At 30.9% G+C, this 23,184-nt stretch overlaps 1 protein-coding gene across 3 annotated transcripts in view; it reads left to right on the top strand.

The window, feature by feature from the left end:
• LOC149730851 (serine/threonine-protein kinase mTOR-like) overlaps nt 1-23,184 on the top strand; it is a 37,194-nt gene that overhangs the window by 7,587 nt on the left and 6,423 nt on the right. For all 3 annotated transcript variants that reach the window (XM_089884769.1, XM_089884770.1, XM_089884771.1), the window contains 34 exons: nt 277-521; nt 1,154-1,226; nt 1,560-1,624; nt 2,145-2,285; nt 2,653-2,775; nt 3,608-3,784; nt 4,422-4,556; nt 5,536-5,653; nt 5,945-6,078; nt 6,449-6,559; nt 7,077-7,163; nt 8,021-8,188; nt 8,812-8,924; nt 9,233-9,394; nt 9,983-10,076; nt 10,362-10,490; nt 10,808-10,950; nt 11,628-11,793; nt 12,459-12,604; nt 13,097-13,175; nt 13,824-14,011; nt 14,619-14,838; nt 15,721-15,906; nt 16,563-16,688; nt 16,990-17,228; nt 17,628-17,745; nt 18,089-18,203; nt 18,420-18,508; nt 19,162-19,268; nt 19,778-19,874; nt 20,468-20,566; nt 21,273-21,395; nt 22,067-22,249; nt 22,572-22,706. In XM_089884769.1, the coding sequence (XP_089740895.1) occupies nt 277-521; nt 1,154-1,226; nt 1,560-1,624; nt 2,145-2,285; nt 2,653-2,775; nt 3,608-3,784; nt 4,422-4,556; nt 5,536-5,653; nt 5,945-6,078; nt 6,449-6,559; nt 7,077-7,163; nt 8,021-8,188; nt 8,812-8,924; nt 9,233-9,394; nt 9,983-10,076; nt 10,362-10,490; nt 10,808-10,950; nt 11,628-11,793; nt 12,459-12,604; nt 13,097-13,175; nt 13,824-14,011; nt 14,619-14,838; nt 15,721-15,906; nt 16,563-16,688; nt 16,990-17,228; nt 17,628-17,745; nt 18,089-18,203; nt 18,420-18,508; nt 19,162-19,268; nt 19,778-19,874; nt 20,468-20,566; nt 21,273-21,395; nt 22,067-22,249; nt 22,572-22,706 (4,634 nt within the window). The remainder of the gene's footprint in view (nt 1-276; nt 522-1,153; nt 1,227-1,559; nt 1,625-2,144; nt 2,286-2,652; nt 2,776-3,607; nt 3,785-4,421; nt 4,557-5,535; nt 5,654-5,944; nt 6,079-6,448; nt 6,560-7,076; nt 7,164-8,020; nt 8,189-8,811; nt 8,925-9,232; nt 9,395-9,982; nt 10,077-10,361; nt 10,491-10,807; nt 10,951-11,627; nt 11,794-12,458; nt 12,605-13,096; nt 13,176-13,823; nt 14,012-14,618; nt 14,839-15,720; nt 15,907-16,562; nt 16,689-16,989; nt 17,229-17,627; nt 17,746-18,088; nt 18,204-18,419; nt 18,509-19,161; nt 19,269-19,777; nt 19,875-20,467; nt 20,567-21,272; nt 21,396-22,066; nt 22,250-22,571; nt 22,707-23,184) is intronic.

Below are 23,184 nucleotides of genomic sequence, written 5' to 3'. Positions count from 1 at the left end.
TAAAAGGGAACAAAATTGGTCTTTGCTGGTTATAAACTTCCATTTAAATTTATATAAATTGCAAAATTTTTTTATAAATATATATATGGGGGAAGATGGGACACTTTTAGCCCGTAATATCCAAATATTCTGATCGGATTTTAAACAAGTAACAACGGTCTATGGGAGTCCTGGGGATACAGTTTTATAATTCTTTGTTTACCACCAAATGGGACAAAAAATAGAATGAAAATCTGTCCCATCTTTCCCTACGTTACTTTATATCACTATATACAGAAGCAACAGAAATGGCGACCATAATTCTTGCGTTGCGAACTCTGGCATTATTTCCTTTCCCTGGCAACGAAGCAAAACGTTCAAAAATTCTCCCCCAACCATTCATGGACTTCTGTGAAGAATGTTCCACGGCTAAATACTTGTGCCACGAAAATCGTGAAGTGAGGTTACATGCTGTGGCTACAGTGGTTGCACTTATGCGACCTTCTATACCAAGGCCTTGTACATCTAGTCACCAAACAGTGGTAAGTCACACAAGGTTTTGTTTCGGTATGAATTTAATGAGGCTTGCTTTATTGGAAAAAGTCGTTATAACTCGGGTGTTGGTAATAAGTAGCAGCAGCAAATCCACAACCTATGAGTTAAGACACAGGTGTGTATCCCTGCGCTACCGTGCAGATTAGCACAAGGACATGGCTTCGTGGTTAGGCACTTAAATCGTAACCAAAGGATACCGGGTTCAATGCTCGATACTGATAGGTGTATGCGTTCTTGGGCTCTTATACAGCCATTTTTTCCACCCAGTAGACACTAATGAGTTGTAGCACTCTGGGTGTTGGGGTAATGGGCCAACTGTTGCCTAAATCTTAGCTCCAATTGCGTATTCTGTTGGAGCCCCCCCTTGTAGAATAGAAGAAAAATTTTGGTCCATTTTAAAGCTGTGGTAATTTACAAATTCCAATTACCGATCCAGTTTGTTTTGTTGTAAAGTTATTATTCATTTTTTTTGTTGCAAAGCATATTAAAATTATTTTGAAACTCTTTTGAACAATTTAAAATGCACACTGAAATTTCAACTTGTTTTAATTGCAGGGTAAAAAATAATATAAAAACTATTGTTATATTTTTTATAATTTTAAATATTTAATTCTTTCAGATTTACCCTGTGCTGTCACCAAAGTTGTCAAAAATTATTGGAAGCATTTTGAACTTGGCAATTGCTGATTCAGGTATTTTTGTTCAACTATGTTAAATGTTGGTATTATAGTACTGTGGGATAAAATGGATACTATTAGAACAAAATATACCATATTTCCTGATCATGATTGTAATAATCAAAAACGCTCTTCTGGAGTTGTGAGGCTATGGTTATATAATTATTTAAATATTCATTTTTACAATCAAATAGGATTATAAAAATGACAGAAAACATCGAACATATTACCAAACACAGTAAAATTACTAAAACTATCAAAAAAATTTAAAAATATTATTTCAAATGCCCAACAAAATATTCTGTATAATTTATCTTTTTACTTTTAATCATATGTTTTATATACCAGACAAACAAGTTCGAATGCACGTTCTTAATCTGCTGGATGATCGATTTGACTGCTACCTTATCCTGGTATGAATTTGTTAAAGTCTGTTATACATATTGGTTGTATGTCATTAGGACTCCTATTAAATTCAAATTTAACATATCATAATTGTTAAACTATTATCTTTTTAGATTAACTGTTTACTTTTTCACAATAATTAAGTTCTACACCAGCGGTTCCCAAACTAAGGTTCTTCAACGAACTGGGCTCCATTCCTCAGTTTTAGAGGGTCTGCAATTTTTGCTTTTCTTTTATTGGTGTGGTTTTTGCATTTTTTTAATAGCATTCTTTGATTTTTATAGGGTCACGAAATATTAAAATATTTGCAAAAGGTCCACCATGCAAAAAAATTTGAAAACCGCTGTTGTATGCCAACTATTACTACTGTTGCATTACAAGATTTTAAAAAAATTAGGCTGTTTTGAAAAAAAACAATTTTTTTAAAATCAAAATTAAAATGATGACTTTTTAAAAGACACCTGTTCTCTACATTAATCTACAATGCTTCGCTAAAAGTTACCATCTATATATTTCTTTATTTTGCAGTCTGAGAATCTAAACCTGTTATTTGTTGCCCTGCATGATGAAGCATTCGAGGTTCAAGAATTAGCAATTCAAACTATTGGTAGATTATCTGAGTTGAACCCAGCTTATGTGATGCCTATGCTACGAAAAACTCATATACAGGTAATGAAAGTGAATAGTTTTCTTACTTATCAAAAAAACTATATATATTTAATGTCAAATTATGGTTATATTTATTCACAAATCTTAAGGTTCATAATTTTATGTCATAAATGTATATGCCTTTTTTCTGTAGTATTTATTAATACAATCTTTTTTAACAAAAAAACAAAAACACTCTTGTTAACAATTCATTTGCATAATATTTTATTAAACTTTCACGTACCTACCTATAATAGAAACTTAGAGTAGTTTTGGTTTACAACAAATGTACATATATTTTTGGCATCTATAATTTAGCTTGACCAATATTTTTGCCGCAATGTTTATAATCTAAGCTTGACTTATTTTTTCTTGACTTAATTTTCAGCTTGTGGCTGAACTTGAACACAGTGGGATTGGAAGAAATAAATTACAAGCTTCACGTTTAATTGGTCATCTTGCACGAAATGCACCGAATGTAATGAAGGCTTATGTTGTACCAACTATAAAGGTAAACTAAATAGAAAATAGAAACTATAAAGGTAAGGATTAAAAATGGCCATATAGACATGCATGCATAAAATAATGTGTTTTTTTAATTTAAAACGAAAATAGGGATTATGTTTAAATTTTTTTACTGTTTTTTTTTTAAATTTTAAACAAAATACCAAGCTAAGGGATTTATCCTACGATGCTGTTCTAACATGCAGTCATAAAAATAATGTGTTTTTTTTTTTATTTAAAACGAAAAAATTATGTTTGCATATTTTTACTCCTGTGCTGTTTTTAAATTTTAAACCAAGCAAAGTGGTTTACCCTACGATTCTGTTCTGACATGCAGTCATAAAAATAAAGTGTTTTTTTTTAAATTTAAAACGAAACTTAGAAATACATTATGTTTGCATGTTTTTTAAACAAAACCCCAAGCAAAGTTGGTTCCCATACGATTCTGTTCTGTATTGGTTAATTCCATTTGATGTGAAGATAGTATACTTTACGATATACCCCCAATTTCATGTGTGTTACCACTAACAAGCACAAGTATACTACAGACGTTTTTTTATGTTGGCAAAAATTTAAGGTCACATTGTTAAAAGGCAGTTCACCTCATAGTCATTAAACATAAGGAACCTAATGGATAGTTACGTCGAAAATTATGTACTTTGGCTCTGTTTGTATGTATGGACACCCGGCAGCAGATGAAGTTGTTTTAAGTAAAGCTAACATCAAAGAACTATAAACGTCAAACATTATATGAAAATTTTTAACTATTTAAAAAAATTGGTGTTAATTTTTTGTTTTATTTTTTAAAAAAATTCTAAACTTACGTCAACCCTTACCAGACCTTGTTAATGAAACTAAGTGATGAAGAACAAACAGTTGCTGTGTCTGTTGGTATGATGAGAACCATTGGTGACCTTGCTGAGGTTGGAGGAAAGGACGTGAGCGTTGTAACCGACCATCTTTTCCCCATCATATTATCAATGCTGCAGGAAATGTCTTGTTTTACAAAGAGAGAGGTAATTTAAAGTTTAAATTTAATTGTTAGAAGCTATTTTAGTTATGGTAGGGTCTGGGGTGGGGTAAGATGTGACATGTTTTTACTCTAATTTCTCGTCCCCTTTATTGGTAAAAAATATTTAAACAGTTATAAACTGTAGCCTTGTGATCCTAAAATAGCATTTTGAAATGTTTAAAATACGATCAGGAAATGTGGGGTTTAGGTGCTAACAGTATCCCATTTTACCCCACAGTACTATATGTCTTCCCAATTAATGCTGCTTGGACAAATGGTACAGCGTAGGGTGAATGATATTTTGCAATAGTGGACAAATCTATATGGGTGAATGAAGTATTTATGCCAATGGGATAAATGAAATGTATATACTTTATATAAACTGGTAAACTTTATACATACTGGTAATTTTAATGTAAATTCTTTATACATACCATTAGACTTTATACATACTGGTGACACAGACATGCATATTTTTTTTTAAAACAAATTTGTTTATAGTATGATCTATGTTAGTACTATAAAATATCAATTTTTCAGCATGACTTGAAATAAATTTATTGACAGAAAAAGATGAAAAGAAATTATGTTACACACTTTTACCGAGTTTTCAACAGAATAAGAGATTTTGTTTTGTACAGGTTGCCCTCGTGACACTTGGTAAGATAGTGGAAAGCACTGGATATGTGGTGGAACCTTATTTTAAATGTCCCATGTTAATTGATGTCTTACTGGGGTTCCTTAAAACTGAACCAAGCTTGGCATTTCGAAAAGAAGTAAGTGATTCATATATTTATATATATATATATATATATATATATATATGATATAGTTATACGTGTGTATATATATATATATTATATATAGTGAATGAAATGAATGTAACTTACTTCATCATCGCGTGGCTGGAAAACGACAGTAGTTATATAACACAGATTTAACACCAGCTTAAGAGTTACTATGTATGTTACTTTGTGGGTGATTATTTTTTTTTTAATTTTTTAATTTTTTATGTATGGCTGATAATTTGGACAACCCAGTGACCACTGGGTTGGAGCAATTGCCGTTAAGTGTTTTGCCCAAGGACACATACGCCCACAATGGTAGCAGCGTCAAGCCTTGAACCCATTACCTTTGGATTCGAGGCCGGCGCGCTAACCACTATGTATTGGCGCCAGATATATATATATAGTACTGTGGGGTAGGATGTTAGGCACTTAAATCGTAAACGAAAAATAAAGGGTTCATTGCTAAACACTACTGCATAAACTGATGGATGTATATGTTCTTTGTTATGACACTTAAATAAGGACAGTAATGACACTGTATGTGTTTTTTGTTGTAATAATTTTGGTAAAACACTTTATGGCACATAAAATCTTTGTAATACCATTGCTTCAACGTACTTGTCATTAAATAAGTTTTAACACCCTGGCCTAAGTGATAGGGTAATGCATCCGGCCTGAACCTTATGTCCCATGTTGGCCAATGCCCCATGTAGAATAAAATAAAACGTTGTGACCATTTTTAAAAAATGTTGGCAAACTAAATAAAAAAAAACATTTAAAAAATAAAAAGCTAATGAATGTATAAAATTTCGACATGTTTACTTAGCTAAGTGAGTGTTATGTAACAGGTTATGAAAGTACTTTGTTTGATTGGAACATTAGATTGTAAATGCTGTTTTGTGCGTATTTAAAAATAGACTATATATCTGTGTAACTATTTAGCCAAGTTACAAATGTTATATAACAGGTTATGAAAGTGCTTGGTTTAATTGGTACATTAGATCCGTTCAAACACAAAATGAACCAAGGATCAACTGAAGATGTTTCTGTTGGTGCCAACGAACGAAGAGTAAAGAAAGATACCGGTTTGTGATATTTTAACTAATATTTTAGAGAAATTTTAAAATTTGAGATGTTATCGTACTGTAGGGTAAGATGGATATTGTTGTCTCATAAAATCCCAGATTTCCTAAATATACTTTAAACAATTAACTATAACAACACTCCTTTTGGGTCGTGAGGACGTTGTATTCTGTAAACATACCGGACTCAAACCAGTATATAAAACCTGAGTTGCATGAGAATTTTCTACTATTAATGTGCATACTGTATACCAATGTTACACAATAACACATTGTGTCTTTATATGTATGCAGATTTCAATGTAAACGAAATGCTGGTTTCAATTGGAACAACATCAGAAGATTTTTATCCTGCTGTTGCCATAACAACTCTCATGCGTGTATTACGTGATCCATTGTTATCCTCACATCATAAAGATGTCATACAAGTATGGTCTATAATGTTTAATAATGAATAAATCTTGTTTTATCTTCATGGGGTTGGTTACCATGTATGTAACTTTGTGGGTGAATATTTTTTCTGGATTAAAGGCATTATTGGGTTGGAACAATTGCTGTATTTATTGAACTACGTTTTTGTCTGGGCACAGAGCATATCAAAACTGTGTTTTTTTGCCATTTAATAATGGCGTTTTATTGTGTTATTCTTTTCAATGCTTTTTTATTTTGTGTGCACTACTGTACTAAAATATTTAAATTATTACATGTAATACCATTAAAATATTGATTTTAATACACCTGGTTTAAAGACATCTAATATTCACATTCTATAAAATGATAATATTATTTTCCTTGCAGGCTGTCAATCACATGTTTGAATCATTAAACGTGAAGTGTGTACCTTATCTACCAGAGATAATACCAACATATTTGTCAACTATTCAAACTTGTGATCCAAGCATAAGAGAGGTAATACAAAATATTTTGTGTGTTTTTACATATTTTGTTTTTTGTTAGATTTTTTTAGGGTATATCAAGCTTTAATAATATTTACAAAATTTTTATTTAGTTTTTAAAGTTTCTATAAAAGTTTTAGATTTAACTTTACATTCAATATTTTTTTCTTTAAAAAAGATGATAGGAAACTTTTCTCAATTAATATTTCTGAAATTGAATTTATGTTTACAAATTTATATTTATTAGATTAGTTTTAGTATATGATGTTTTCCTGATTGATTATTAAACTTAAAATATTGGGAAAAGTAAAAAATGTTGGATTATGTTTCATACCATCGCAATAAAATAACTTTTGATCTTAAAAAACTTTCAATCTTTTTCCATTAATATATTAAACATATTTTTGTTAAAAAATACAATGCTGTCCAAAAAATAAACATATTTTTTAATAAAAAAAAAACACACAAATTTGTTTAAAAAAGTTGGCTAGCTTTCTAGTTAAGCAACATAAAACTTATATTTTGTTCAGTTTTTGTTCAAGAACTTGGGTCTTATCATCAGCACAGTGAAACAGCATGCTCGAGGATTCATGGATCGGATATTTGTTGTTATTAAGGTTCGTGGATATATTGTTTAATATCGATAAATGAAAATAAATTTTCTTCTGTGGCAAGGCGTCAACAGTTGCTATAACATGTGTGTTTTGTTTTATATACCTCATGCCCGCTTAGGAGTTCCATGTATGTAGCTTAGTGGGAAATTGTTTTGAGAACTTATTCACTTCTATAATGTAATGTGTAATGTAGACACAAAGCAATTTAAGTGACCACTGTGTTTAAGAAATTACTGATAAGTGTCTTGCCCAAGGACATATAGCTTCAGACCCATAACCTCTAGGCTAGAGGCAGGTGTCATTCATACCCATTGTTTGAATATGGTTTAACTATTGTTATTACAATAGGTTCTGCTTCCCTTTATGTAAAGTTTTTATAAAACTATAGATTATTTAACTTTTTGCACAGATTTGTTATAAACGGATATGTTAAGTATAAAGGATTCTATTGTTATGTATGTATATATTTATATTTGTATATGTATGTATTATTTATAGGTATATATATATATATATATATATATATATATCTAATGTACTCCATGTTATTGGGGTCTCACAGCACGCCAGAAAGTTTGAAATTAAGTTCTCAGTGAGCTATTTTAATCAAAAATAATAACTTTTTTTTAAATGTATAAATAAATAGAAGTTTTAAAATATATATATATATATATATAAGCTAATTTTATCAAAATGTATAAAAAATTTGTAAAAATTCTCCTAAAAGATTTCAACTATCAAAAAATATAATTAAAAAAAAGTATGTAAATATAAGTTTTAAAATAAATATGCTATTTTATTTTTATCAAAATTTGAAAAAATTATAAAATTTTTATAAAAGATTTGAATTTTTTTTACAGGAGCACTGGGGGATGGGGAGTGAGATGCAGAGCATCCTCCTCTCTCTTTCGGAGAAAATAGCATCCGCTCTCTCCTCCGAGTTTAAACTTTATCTTCCCCAAATAATTCCTCATGCCCTACGGATATTCCTATATGATGATAGTCCGGGAAAAACTGTTACACTTGACGTAAGAATTTAATTGGTTTCAACATTTTATGAATGAATGTTATTTTTAACAAATCAATGTTATCATTTTGGTCTGCTATTTTGGATATTTTTTTTAATAATTTTTGTTTTCAATGTTAAAATATTGGTGTACTATTTTAATGAATGATTGTCATTAATTTAACAGACAATTTTAATGTTATAATATTGTTGTGCTTTTTTATGAATTAATGACTTTAGTTTAACAGACATTTTTAAAGTTATAATATTGGTGTTTTATTTTTAGGAATGAATGAATGTCATTAATTTAACAGACAAATTCAATGTTATGATATTAGTTTCTATATTTTCAAATGAATGTCATTTATATATTGGATATTTTCAAAGTTATAATATTTTTCTTCTATCTTTATGAATAAATGTCATTTATTGAGCAGACAACTTTAAAGTGCCAATAATCCTGTGTGTTTTTTGTACAGCCCCTAAATAAGTTACTTTGTGGGTGTTTTTTTGATTGAGTTTTTACTTTTTATGCATTCCTAAAGTTTGTACAACCCTTTAGTAACTATTAGTTTTTTTATCGTTTAGTGTCTTTCGTTGTTATTACTAAAATACTACTTTATAATACAAAAGCATTTATCTTAGCTTCTCCATGCTTTACAAGTGTTTGGGGTAAATATAGATGATTACAGTCACCTGTTGCTTCCACCAATGATGCAACTACTACGTGCTACTACTACACCTATTAATATAAAAAGGTAAAAATTTTAAAACATATATGTGTTTAAATTTGATATGTTTAATTTGAAGCAAAAACTTCAAGTAAACTACAAGATTAGGCAATATTTTTTGGCTCCCTAGCCTATTATTGATCATTTGACAGACACTTAAACATATTGATAGCGGAAAATATGAATTTTATAGAATAATATTAAATAACATTTGATAAAAAATATGTGTTCGATAAAAAAATGTCCAGGCCTATAGCTTGACTGGTAAATTTTGCAGAAGTCGAATACAATTTCTTTAAAAAGTATAACCAATTCAAAATCATTGTATTTTCCAGTGCAATCCTTGAAACATTATGTACGTTGTGCGAATGCATTGACTTGTGTGAACATATGTCATTGGTGGTTCATCCACTTGCTAATGTAATTGATACAATTCCTGATCTACAGTCATTAGCTGTCCGTACTTTATGCTCTGCTATCCGACAGTTTGGATCAAGGTAAGTTTCAGGAATATGGTTTGTAGATAGTTTAAAATCTCAAATTATTACATGTGTCAAACGATGTGTGTGGCCATTCTACATGATGTGTGTGGCCACTCTATACGGCAATTTTTTTCTGTGTGTGGCTAGTTTAAAACTGCAAGTTTTTTAAATGTATAGCCATTTCAAAACGGCAATTTTTTCAAGTGTGTAGCCATTTTAAAACCACAAGTTTTCAAGTGTGTGACTAGTTTAAAACTGCTAATTATTTGGTGTTGCAAGGCTAGTTTAAAATCCACACTTATTGTATGTGGAGCTAGTTTCAAATGCAAATGTTTCAACTTTTAAAGTGTATTGACTGTCATCTATTTCTACTTCCCTTCTTTTCATCGCTTTTATTGGTCTTCACTACTGTATTAAAACGTTAAATAAAGTTTATGCCATGTTAACTAAAAGCTGCAATGTTTAAAACTAGAAAAAAATAGGTTTTATATTTTTAAATGCCACGTTTTTATTCCAAACTTTATTTTACAATATTAATGTCTTTGTTCCATGCTGATATAGCTATACCATTTACTGTTTTTTCACATAAAATTATTATTTAAGGTTCTCTGTATTTGTACCAATGGTTGACCAGCTTATGTTGAAACACAAAATCTCAAGTTCACTTTATGAAAGTCTTGTATCTCAAATTACTAAGGTATCAATTTTTTAACTCATTTTGTCTGTTTTTGTCATTGTATTTTCTTTATTGGCAACTTAAATAATTTCAGTTCTATTTGGTAAATTCCTTTTTTTTTTCTTTTTTTTTATGTAGTTAATTTGTATTTTTTTAGTTTTATGTAGTAAATTAAATATGACATTTTTGCACATTCTTATATAAAAAAAATAAATTTAACCTATTTTTTCTATTGGCTGCATTAAAAAACGTTTTTTTAGCTGAAGAGTCAATAATCAAGAGTTCTTATTTTTATTCATAACGCAGGGTATATTGCGGCAAGATACAGATGCATTCTTATGGTCGGGCATTCAAAAAGTTGAAGACACTTCTTTACAATCATCTGATGTATCGCTTACTAAGAAAACTCGCATTCATACAAGTAACTTGCAAAAGGTACAGGAATCGTGTATAGTACTCATATTACAATAGATAGTTTTAATGTAATGCGTTTTTTGTCTTTGTAATGCTTTTTATCAATACACAGTATAGGCCTACATAAAATAATTTTTCACTAAACATACTTCTACCTGCCTTGAACATCTTTATCCCTAAAAACTATGTGTACCTCATGCTAAGAAGATAACATACTTTAGTACATGCTTTGCAATTTCTTCTGTATATTTTTTGTTTATTTTTAAATATTATTTTTATACAATTCGCGATTATTTTAAAATAAAAATTCCGTAAAATAAAATGATATCCTAATATAGGCGTGGACAGTTACACGGCGTGTCTCGAAAGATGATTGGTTGGAGTGGTTGCGTCATTTAAGTGTTGAATTATTAAAAGAATCTCCATCTCTTGCATTAAAAGCTTGCTCTGCGTTCGCCAAAACTTACACTCCATTAGCAAGGTGAGGAATCTATTATTATTATTTATTATAAAAACATCCAAACCATTATACTTATATTTAAATAGCTCCTAATACACAACGCAATTTATAAATAAATAAGGCTACAGCCATTGTTACTTAGGAATATTTCAATACGCTTATTGACGCTTAAACCACTAACAACACTATGGCACAGTGCTTCGCGTGCATGTCGTTAACCCAAGAGTTACTTTTCAAGGCATGTTGCTACCATTGTAGGTGTGTGTGTCTAGGGCTAGAGTTCTAGTCACTTATTGGAAATTGTTCTAACTCATTGATCGCTAGTGGGTTGTATAAGTTGTCAATGTATAGAAAATCTCCCACAATGTTACACAGATGGTAACTCATAAGCGGGCATATGAAACCGAACATCTCTGTTATAATGACTGTTGTTTTTCTAAATCGAGTTATATTTAGCCAGTGCCTATATATTGTTAAAAATTCTACTACATACTGTTGCAGTCATATGCAACTTAAATATTGTATTTTTTCACAATACATGTTAATTGTTTTTATTAATATTGTGGCTGTACTGCCGATACTTGTTCTTGTGGGGTATAATATATCAAAAATACAATTTAAATAAATTTTTATTAACTTTTTTAATAAATTCCACATATCCTTTCTCCAATAAAAATAAATTTTACTTTTTAACCCAGACATTTATTCAATGCATCATTCCTGTCATGTTGGAGTGAACTGGATGAAGGGCAACAGAATGAGTTGATCACTTGCATACAAATGGCACTTGCTGCACCCGACGTACCACCGGAAGTCACTCACACTTTACTTAACCTTGCAGAGTTTATGGAACACACAGATAAGGTATATATTACCTGTTCTTAAACTTTTTTGTATGCATTACCCTTAACAAAGATGCTTATCGGATTTACCCCCAATATGTAATACGGCGCTCATTTATTAAAAAGCGAAAACAACTAATAACATCAGGTATATTTAATGCAACGAATGCGCTTGCTCTTTGGCAACTAGTTGTTCAATGTCTGGTAAAGTACCACAATTTGCACAATTTTTCTGTCACATCAACTGATATGGATTTTGATTGGTAGCTCATTTACCCTCTAAATACGAGGATAAAGTAACCCCAGTTTAAAAAAATGCTGCTCCATACAGTGTTGTAAGTTGTTATTTGCATTTAAAATTATTTGATGCTGCATACTGCTGCTAAAACATAAAAATTACTAAGACTTGGCTTTGTTAATGAAAGTATAGTCTGAGTAACGCAATATATAAAATTAATGGTAAAAAAGGTTATAAAAATAAAAAAAGTCGAAAGTAGAAAATTGGTGAATAAAGTAAAAATGAAATATACCCAAATAAAAATGTTTTTTGGGGGTATTTTGATACATACAGCTAGAGACAGACTGTTAGGTAGCTCTGAAATGAGAATCGTAAACGCAAATAAGGCTAGAAATTGCTGGTATGATTTAATCTGTATATATAATGTATTAATTGTAATGTTGTTTCAGGGCCCACTACCCATGTCTGATGACAATGGTGTAGCTTTACTTGGTGAAACAGCATCAAGATGTAGAGCGTTTGCCAAAGCTTTACATTATAAGGAACTGGAGTTCAGCAAAAATAAATCAAGTGCTGTCATTGGTGATCTGATCAAGTAAATATATTAATATTGTGTTTTTCTTTGTTTTTAATGTTAGGATCAGTGTTTTTTCAACTTTTTATAAACCTGAGCAATTTAACAGACTTTATAGAGTTTATACTATACAATTATCATGTGAAACAACAAAAGAAATTTTATAATGATGCAATAAACCAAGGCTTTTTATTACAGATTTAACATTCACGGATGTAACATTCAAAAATTCTATCTGAATTAGTGGTGCTTTTTAAATTTTCAACATAGGTTTTTTAACAGAATGTACAGTAGGATAGAGTAAAATAGGACATTTTTTTTGTTTGGTAGAAAACATAGAATATCACAATTTATGTAACTGTAGCTTCATGACCCTAAAAGAGTGTTGTTAATTGTTCAAAACATGATCAGAAAATATGGTATTTGGGCTGTAGCAGTATCCCATCCTACGCTACAGTACTCTATTAGTTTAATTAAAGATGGTGTTACCATCTTTATTATCATATCTAACAGCATCAACAGTAAACTTGGTCAACCAGAAGCAGCAGATGGAGCACTTCAATGTTACATCAACACCATACAGAAACCAAACGTAATCAGATTTACCTTAAAAAAATTGTTTTTATCTTTTCTAGTGTTAACATGTGATGCATTTCAGCAAAAGAAAATTAAACAAATTTTATATTAAATACAGTTTTGTGGTAACATTTATCATTAAACTGAACATACACACAGCATGCAATGCAAAAGATAATATTATAAATCAGGACTGTTTAAACGTTTTTGGCCACGACCCATTTTAATTTACTACCCATTATGATTAGTGGTATAATATATACAGTACTTTGTGTTAAATTGGTTTTCTGTCGGCGAACCATGAAATTTTTTAACTTGGTCTGGGAAGATTGGATACAGACTTTGTTAAAACCAATTTTTTTGATAAATAATTCAATTTCTAACTGAACATATATAGTAGGGTGGGATAAGATAATACTTGTTTTTATTCTTTTTTTCCGTCAAATCTGGTAACAAAGAATATTTAAAGAATTATATAACTGTATCATTACAACTCATAAGTGCTTTGTTTATTGTAAAAAATTTTGGGATTTTTGTGCTAAGAATATTCCATCTTATTCTTACCCCACAGTACTATATTTTGATTTATGTGCATTGGGATTTATGTCCTAATGATATCCCATCTTACCCCACTGTACTATAGCTAACACGTAATGCATTTCAGCAACAGCATAATATCAACGTTGAATGGTATGAGAGATTACATAAATGGGTTGAAGCAAAGAACGCCTACCACACCAAGTTACGAGTTCCGTTATCTGAAGTTGATTGTCCCGATGAGAAAATGAGAGAAGAAAGAATGAGCGAACATAAGATTGGATACATGAGGTGTTTGGAAGCATTAGGGGAATGGTAAGTGTGTTTTAATAAGAATATTGCCTATGCTATTGAAACAACAGATTTTGTTATAAAATGTTAAATAACTATCGCTAGCAACTGTTTACTCTGTTTTGTTGCAAAATATTAAAATTTTAGCTTTCTGTAATTAAATGAAATGAAAAGATATTATTTTTCTGTTACAGTTTTTGTACGTTTTCAGAACAATAAAAAATACAGTCAATTTGAATAATTCTTATAGTTAGTTATAATAATCTTGCGATGCAGTCATAGCATTTCCGAAGTAGTCCAGCGTCGTGGCACAGTAGTTTGCGTGCTTTTCTCTAACCCAGAGGTTAAGGTAAAAAGGCGCCTTGCTGCTACAACTGTAGATGTATGTGTTCTTGGGCAAGACACTTAACGACAAATTCAGTGGTCACTAATAGGTTGTATAACTTTTCAGCCAAAAAAAAACAATGAAAAATTTAAATACCTGGTAACTCGTAAGCAGCTCGTATGAAATGTAATACCATGATATACAACTGTAATTTTCCCGGCACAGCAGGATAAAGCATTTTTTCATACATTCATTCAAGTAAAATATTTATTGTACCTACTGTGAGAAAGCCATTCTTTTGTTCAGGGACAACTTGCATAGTTATGCAGAAGAGCAATGGTCCACATGTACGGTTGGTGATGCTAAGAAACGAATGGCTCGCTTGGCTGCAGCTGCTGCATGGGGACTTGGTAAATGGAACAGTATGGATGAATACACATGCATGATACCACGTGAGCATTATGATGGGACCTTGTATCGAGCTGTCATCGCAATACACCAAGGACATTTCCCACAAGCACAAGAGGTATGGGGATTTGTGGAAACTATACTAAAAGTTGTGCCAACAAAAAATAAAAATTTGTATATGAATAGAAGTGCTTAACTGTGATCTAAAGATACCACCAAAGTTTCTAAAAACAAAACAGCTTCTTTTCTATCAGTACACAAGTTTTGATTTTTTGTTGGTATGATACTTAAAGTTAGATCATTTTCAAATACAACTATTTTTAACTAAGTTTTACAACTCTTTCTAGCTTGAATTTATTATAAAAAAATTGGGTGGTTTGCTGGTTTTTGATTGATTAGCTTTACTAAACAGTGAGAAAAAGGTTAATGCCATTCATCTAAACATTAAAAAATATAATCATGGCCCTTTTTGAAACATTATACATGTCAGGTGTAACAATTTTTATATTCAAACTAGTTGTATTAAAGTGCAAACTGAAATGAATTTAAATACTAAAACATTACTTTCCACAGACACCTATAGCATTATAAGACAACTATAGGATTATAGAATGGTAGTAGCATTTGTGCATTCTAATACAAAGCACAAACGTGCATTCTAACAAAATTTAGAATTTGTGATTAGACAAAAATGCCATGCTCGTCCAGCAAAAATGCATGAAATTTTCCATAAGAAAAATTACTCAACTTTGGCTATTTTTTTTTTCTAAACTGACGCAACACTTTTTAGCGCATTTGGTTAATTTTCAACTTTTTTCTGATATTAAACTCATTCTTATATCTTCCTGTTACATGCTGTATCATTTTCTTTTAAAAAATTCATAATTCGTATAAAAATTATGTTTAAAAATGTTTGATAAATTTCTGTGTCAGCATCAGTTATATAAAAAAATGCTTGATTGATAAAGTGCCGCATCAGCATAAGCTTTTTTACATCCAGTGCATCAGTGAAGCACGTGAGATACTCGACAGTGAGTTGACGGCTCTAGCGGGTGAATCTCACAGCAGAGCTTACCCTGCGTTGGTTAACTGTCAACTCCTCGCTGAATTGGAAGAAGTTATACATTACAAGTTGATGCCGGATAGACGTGCCGTGATCAGACAAGCATGGTGGGACAGACTACAGGTAAGGACCTCTTTATTTAACTTGATATTAGCTGGGTATGAATTTATGTTTGCAACTAGCATAGTTGTTTTGTTTTTTTTATATTTTTTCCAACAAAAGCGTAACTGTTTCTACTTTCTACTTTTTTAACAAAAGCACAAGTGTTTCCACTACCTACTTATCCATTGGCAATTAGCAGTTGTTTTTATTTAACTTGAAGTTAGTGGGGTTTTAATTTATGTTTTTAACTAAAGTATTTTCTACTTTTCTACCTGTTGACCATAACCTGAGTGGTTTATACCATAATTTGCATTTGTTTTTGCCCGAGACAGTTAGCAGCAATTGCTCCAACAGAGCAATCACTCCTAGGTTGTCTATAACCATTTATTGTGAAATACAAAGCATGATTTGTTTTGACATCTTTTTTTTAGACAAGACATTTAGCAGTAATTGCTTCAACAAAGCAGTCACTGCTAGATTGTCTGATATCCCTATGTGAGATACAGAGCACAATTTGTTTTAGCATGATTTTTTGGGCAAGAGAGACATATAGCCATTATTGCTTCAACTCCAATGAGAATGTCTAATACCATTTATAGTGAGCTATCTACCCAAGTTCTAGCCCAAGTTGCTCCATGCAAAAACAAACAATAATTTAGATTTGTTTTAACACCTAGGGTTGCCAGAGGAAACTTGAAGATTGGCAGCGAATAATTCAAGTTCGATCTCTGGTTGTTTCACCACAGGAAGACATGAGAACTTTGCTCAAGTTTTCAAGTCTTTGCATGAAAACTGGTAGAGAGGTATGCAGAATGTGTCATTACTGAATATTTTATATATATATGTTATACTTTCCCTACCTGAATGATTCACTACCTGAATACTTCGTATATATATATACCACATTTATTTATAGCTCTGCTGAACCCCTAATTGCTTAAAAGTCATTTTTTTACTTATATTTTGAGTATTGATTAGATTTATATAAAATTATTAAAATTCCCCCAAACAATTTTCAAATAATATTCGCTCTTTTTTTTAGATTGAGTGGATTTTCCTCCATTTCTAGGAACAATTCTAAATCATAACTATTGTTTTTTATAGGTGCTAGCTCACAAGACTCTGGTCAAACTTCTTAACATGGATCCAAGGAAAGAGCCCAACAAGCCATTACCCACAACTTACCCTTATGTATCATTTGCTTATATTAAGCACATTTGGAAACAGAATAAGAAGGAAGAAGCATTAACCAGAATGCATAAGTTTGTTGCTAGCATTCAAAACGTGCCTTCCACATTATCTGATGCTGATCAAAGAAGTGAATTAAACCATCTATTATCAAGGTGATTGTTGTAAGGTTCAGAACAGTGTTTCATGACTGTTTTTTAACAGTGTTTCCCAATCTTTTATTTCAAATGGTGTTTCCTAATCTCGTTTTTACAAACGGTATATACCAGTTTTTTTTGACGAAAATATTTTTTAATTTTTTTGAAACAATGTTTAAAATGACTTTGTTTTTATTTTGCTATATATGGTTTACATTTTCCTATTTATTCAAAAGTATAATAGAGAAAGAGTAAAGTTTCTTCATCAAACCCTCTTTTTTGCCTTTTTTGAAAAGAATATTTTTTGGTGCATTTGAATGGAACTTATCCTCATTACTATTATCAGCAGTATCCTCATTACTATTATCATTTTACTGATCATTTTTATAACATGTTTTTTACATTAATTTACTGAAGGTGTTTCCTGAAATTGGGTGCATGGCATCAGGACATGAAAGGATTGAGCGACCAAAATATTTCTCAAGTCATCAACTTTCATAAACTTTCTACAGAGCATGACCGCAGTTGGTATAAGGTATAAAGCCTATGTAATGTTCTAAAGAAATTGTTTTATCTTGTTAATTAAATTATTTTGGGGAAATTTCAATAATATCGCAGCTTTTTTTCAAATAAGTTATTTTAAATACCTAAGCAATTAAATTTATTTAATGTGTCGCAACTACCTTGACTCAGTATATATATATATTGGTAAACTCTGGCTGATATCCAGCCATGGCAATAAATCAGTAAAGTTATAATTTCCAAGTAAAATAGAATGTGCAACAACATTTCAAGGAAATTTGGTTTGAAAAAATATAATAACAAATACTTGAGTTAGTATAGTAGTATGGCGTTTATTAAACTGAATAATATTACAGGCATGGCACTCATGGGCAGTTGTAAACTTTGAGTGCGTTTTGTTTTATAAAAACAAACTTGACATTGCCACTGAAAGTCAACTACCCCGGGAAATACCAGATTATTTGGAAAAAGGTAAGACTTTTTTATAATATTAATAAATAAATTATATCCAAGTTTATAAAAAATAAAAATTTTGAACGAAATTGACAAATTTTTATAAAAAAATTTGCAAAACAAAAAATTATTAAGAAAATTTTTGCAAGAATGTCTTTTAAAAAGTCACATTATTTTATTTTTTAAAATAATGTGTAAATAATTTTTTTTTTAACCACACATACTCATACACAGGTTTAAGTAAGGACGATAGCAGTGAGGATTCTGACTTGAGTTGTTCTGATCCTGAACTTAATCAACCTATCCAGTTGAAAAATATCGCGGTAATGAATTTTTTGTATTTTCTTATGTGTATGGTTACCCATTTGGTTTTGTGCCATAATTATAAGTAATGTAGTAATGTGGGGTAAGATGGGATATTGTTAGCATTCCCTTTTTACTCAAGAATTAACAACCTTTTTTTAAAGTTGCGGAGCTACGGTTTTATAATTCTGTAAATATTCTTTGTTTATTAACAAATGCGACGAGAAAGTTGAATAAAAACATGTCCACTCTTACCCCACTGTACTATGTTATTAAAAAACGTCTACTCTTACCCCACCCTACTATATTATTAAAAATTCATGAATCATTTTTGGTCCAACCCCCTATTTGTGAAATCTGTTAAATCACCCCATACAGAAATACTTGTAAGTTGCTCTGTTTACCTATTGAAGCTTTATAACAAGGCGGTTCTTAACATTATTAAGTGGGGTACCATAGGTTTCAGACATAATAAATGTTAACTGATATATGCAAACGTAATGTTGTATTTATGGTTAAATAAGTGTATTTTAAATGACACCAACTTTCAACCTGTTTTTTTATATATAAATGGAGCTATGGGCTATAAATAATAGCATAAAGAAAAATGTTCAAAAAACTACAAAATGAAATATTTTAAATTTGTCAAATAAACTTTACAAATATTTTATAGCAACCAGATTTCAGCTCCACAATTCTCACATACGCGATTCCATCAGTTCAAGGATTCTTTCATTCAATCGCTTTATCCCATGGCAACTCTCTGCAAGACACACTCAGGTGGGAAGTTATAAAATAAAAGCAAAAACATGATTTTCTTTTTACCTACCACATTTTTTTGGTAAACTTTTTTGTGGTTAAAAATAAATGTTCTAAACATACCTATATGTCAATTTATAATTTAAAGTATTTAATGTGACACATTGGTTTTATAGAATGGGGTGCAATGTCCCCTTGCCACCCCACTAATTGGTGCCCAACTAAACAAATGTATATGACTGTGGCTCTGTGATAAGTTTTCTTCATATTTATATATAAGTATAATACAAGTTTTTTTTTATCCTAATATGCATATAATATAGTACTGTGGGGTAGAATGGGATACTACGAGGACTTAAAACCGTTTTTCCTGATGGTGTTTTAAACAATTAACAACGCTCTTTTAACTCGCCAAGTTGCGGTTGTTTAACTTTGTAAATATTCTTTGTTTATCACCAAATGGGACAAAAAATGAAAACATGTCCAATCTTACCCCACCATACTACATATAATACATGTTTTTTCAACAGAGTATTAACATTATGGTTTGAATATGGCCACCACCATAAGTTACACGATGTCATCGTGGAAGGAATTAAAACAATCAAGATAGAAAACTGGCTGCAGGTAAATATATGAAACACATCTAAAATATTTGCATGTGTCGTGTAGCAAACTTTTCCCATAAATCCTACTTGCTTTTTTTATAGATTAAACACATGATAATAAGAAAAACTGGACGAATTTCTAGGTCCCGTGGCTTTGTCCCACCATAGGATCTTACCTATATAGAATAGAACGTGGTTTAATATATACCATTCTTTCACAAAGTGTTAGTGTCAAGTTAGTTTAAACATAGAGTAATAATGCAAACTGGTCTAAATCCAAGGTCCCATAGTGTGCTCTTCCGTATGATCTAACCATGCAGAATAGATAGATTGTTAAATGTAGGACATTGAACTGCATTATATTCCTAAAGTGTTATTATCTAACTTAGTTTAAACATAGGTTAATCAGGCAAATCATGCAAAATGGCCTACATTTTAGGTCCCATGGGATACCTAGAGTCTCACCCATACAGAATAGAATATAGTTTATATAGAACATTGTAAACTACATTATATTGCGTTAATTTTACCAAATATTAATTTTAGCATAATTGAAGATACAACTTAATATCTTTAAAAAATATATTTTTCAACTGAACAATATCCCAACAGGTGATCCCACAATTAATTGCAAGAATAGATTCCCCAAAATCTTTAGTTTCAAACATAAACCATCTCCTGTTAACTGATATTGGAAAGCATCATCCACAGGTGTGTTATTGCGTGTTTTTCTGGAAGATATTTTAATTATCATGCATATTCTGGTATTCATACATATATGTGTTTTTCTGAAGCTTTTAGTTCAAATGATTAGATTGATTTTAAGGTGTTTCTGGGCTATGTATTAAAAAAGGTCATTGTCAGACACCACTTCACAGTGGTTTAATTAAACCTACCTATATTTGATTTGGTGGGTTCTGGCTAAATTTCACAGTGATTAAAGTGCACCTGTTTTATACAAGTATTTTTGTGGCTTTTTTATTCCAAAACTTTATGTTCTTCATCTCATGCCAACTTGACAAAAATTGCCACAGTAAACTTGAGGTCTGAAAAGTGGTTTATATTTATACTGTACCATGTTAATAACTAATGAGTAAACAAGGGGTTCTGCTTAACCAGGCATATTGGCTCCATTTTGAGGCAGTTGCATCGTAACCAGAGTACTCTGGTTTCAAAGCTCAGTCTATACTGTCATTATAATTCTGATAGGGGTATGTGTCTTTGGGCAAGACACATGCTACACATTACTCTAACCCAGTGGTCACTAATGGGATGCAAAATCTTTAGTGTTAGGGTAATAGAGTCTCTTTGGCCTAAATCCCAGGTCCCATGACATACCACATTGTAGGACCATAAACACGTAGAAAATAGAATTAAATATAAATTTGTGTCTAACATATTAATACTAATATTACAGGCCTTAATCTACCCACTGGCTGTTGCATCTAAATCAGCCATCCCTATGAGAAACATTGCTGCCAATAAAATATTAAATAAAATGTGTGATCATTCAAATACACTTGTCAAGCAAGCAATATTGGTAAGTAATGATAATACAATATGAAAACTTTATCTTTCTTTTCAATTACAGTAGCAAAAACTAAAAAACATTTAAATGAAAAGACAGGATATAGCGACAAAACAACAGTTGTTAAAACACGCTTACAGTTAAAAACATATTTACATTTAATTGGAAGAAAAAAGTAGTCACTACACCTAGCAGACGAATATGTACTTTTAATATTTTCTAAGCCAACATTATTGTTGTTGTATTGTAAATTTTTAAAAACGTATATTTTTGTCAGAAATTCGTGAAGTTAGACTAAGTAGCTAGGGCATGTATCTTTTTTGGTTTGCAATTGCTTTAAGAACAAAACATGGACTGCATTTAAAGTAAGAAGAGCATATAATCATTTAATAATTTATGTATACAGAAGTATATAAGTGGTTGAATGAATGTAACTTACTTTATCCTCACATAAAAAAAAACGACAGTCGTTGTAACACTGGTGTTCTGATTCATACACCTGGGCCAGCTTACGAGTTACCAAGTATGTTACTTTGTGGGTGATTAATTTTGGCAGATTTTTTTATTTTTTTTTGGTTCGTAGGTCCTTTATTAGCCACATAAAACTGTAAGAAATTCCCGAAAAAGCAAAACACATCAACCCCGCGTACTACGATTTGTGTTCAAAAAACGTAATTCTTTAGGTATCTGAAGAATTGATAAGAGTTGCAATATTATGGCACGAGTTATGGCATGAAGGGTTAGAAGAAGCATCAAGACTTTACTTTGGGGAGCGTGACGTAAGATCAATGCTCGCCACTCTTCAACCACTGCATGCTTTGTTGGAACGAGGGCCACAAACTTTGAAGGAGATCAGTTTCAATCAGGTTTATCAAGTGTTTTTATTTATTTTATATTTTTTGTCGATTTTTTTTTGTTGAAAAATTGTGTTTTTCGGGAAGAGCATAAGGTGTATGTTATTATGTTTCAAGGAAAATCTCTATTATTATTACTCTGCTTTAATGGCAAGGATAAATAAGTGTGAACATTTAGTGTTCTCTCATCAGAATATACAATTTCAATAACAAGATAAACTAAAACAGGATATAGCAATAAAATATTTCAATCTGTAATTTAATGACCTGTTTAATTAATTTTAAAATACATTTAAGTGAATAAATATTTTTAATATAACAAATATTTTCTCAGGCTTATGGTCGTGACCTGCAAGAAGCTCAAGACTGGTGTCGGAAATTTACGCAGTCGAGTAATATTAAAGATCTTAATCAAGCATGGGATCTTTATTATCATGTGTTTAGAAGGATATCTAAACAATTACCACAAGTAAGATTTACCTTATAACTTATGAGAAACTGTTTAAAACTAAATATTAATGCTCATTATTAAATTAATGCTCACCTGCTATGGGTTCAAGGCTCGTCGCTGCTACCATTGTGGGCATATGTGTCCTTGGGCAAGGCAATTGCTCCAACCCAGTGGTCACTGATGGGTTGTCCAAATTATCAGCCATACATAAAAAATAAAAAACTCCCCAAAAAATAATCACCTATATAGTAACAAACATTGTAACTCTTAAGCTGGCATGAGGTGTATAAAACAGAACACCCGTGTTTAACGACGGTCGTTTTTCAGCCACGCGAGGATAAAGTATGTTACATACATTCATTCAGTATTTAATTAAATATATAATTTTGCATTTAGTGCATATTTAATACAACACATAGTCACATATGTCTGTAATGTACCTATGTGTTCATTTTTTAATGTTTCTTGGCTCTAATTAGCTGCCAATTTGGACAAT

Source organism: Ciona robusta, chromosome 9 (genome assembly GCF_009617815.1).
Source record: "Ciona robusta chromosome 9, ASM961781v2".
NCBI classification, from domain to species: domain Eukaryota; kingdom Metazoa; phylum Chordata; class Ascidiacea; order Phlebobranchia; family Cionidae; genus Ciona; species Ciona robusta.
The sequence above is the reverse complement of the archived record's forward strand: the minus strand, read 5'-3'. Positions and strand labels throughout refer to the sequence as shown.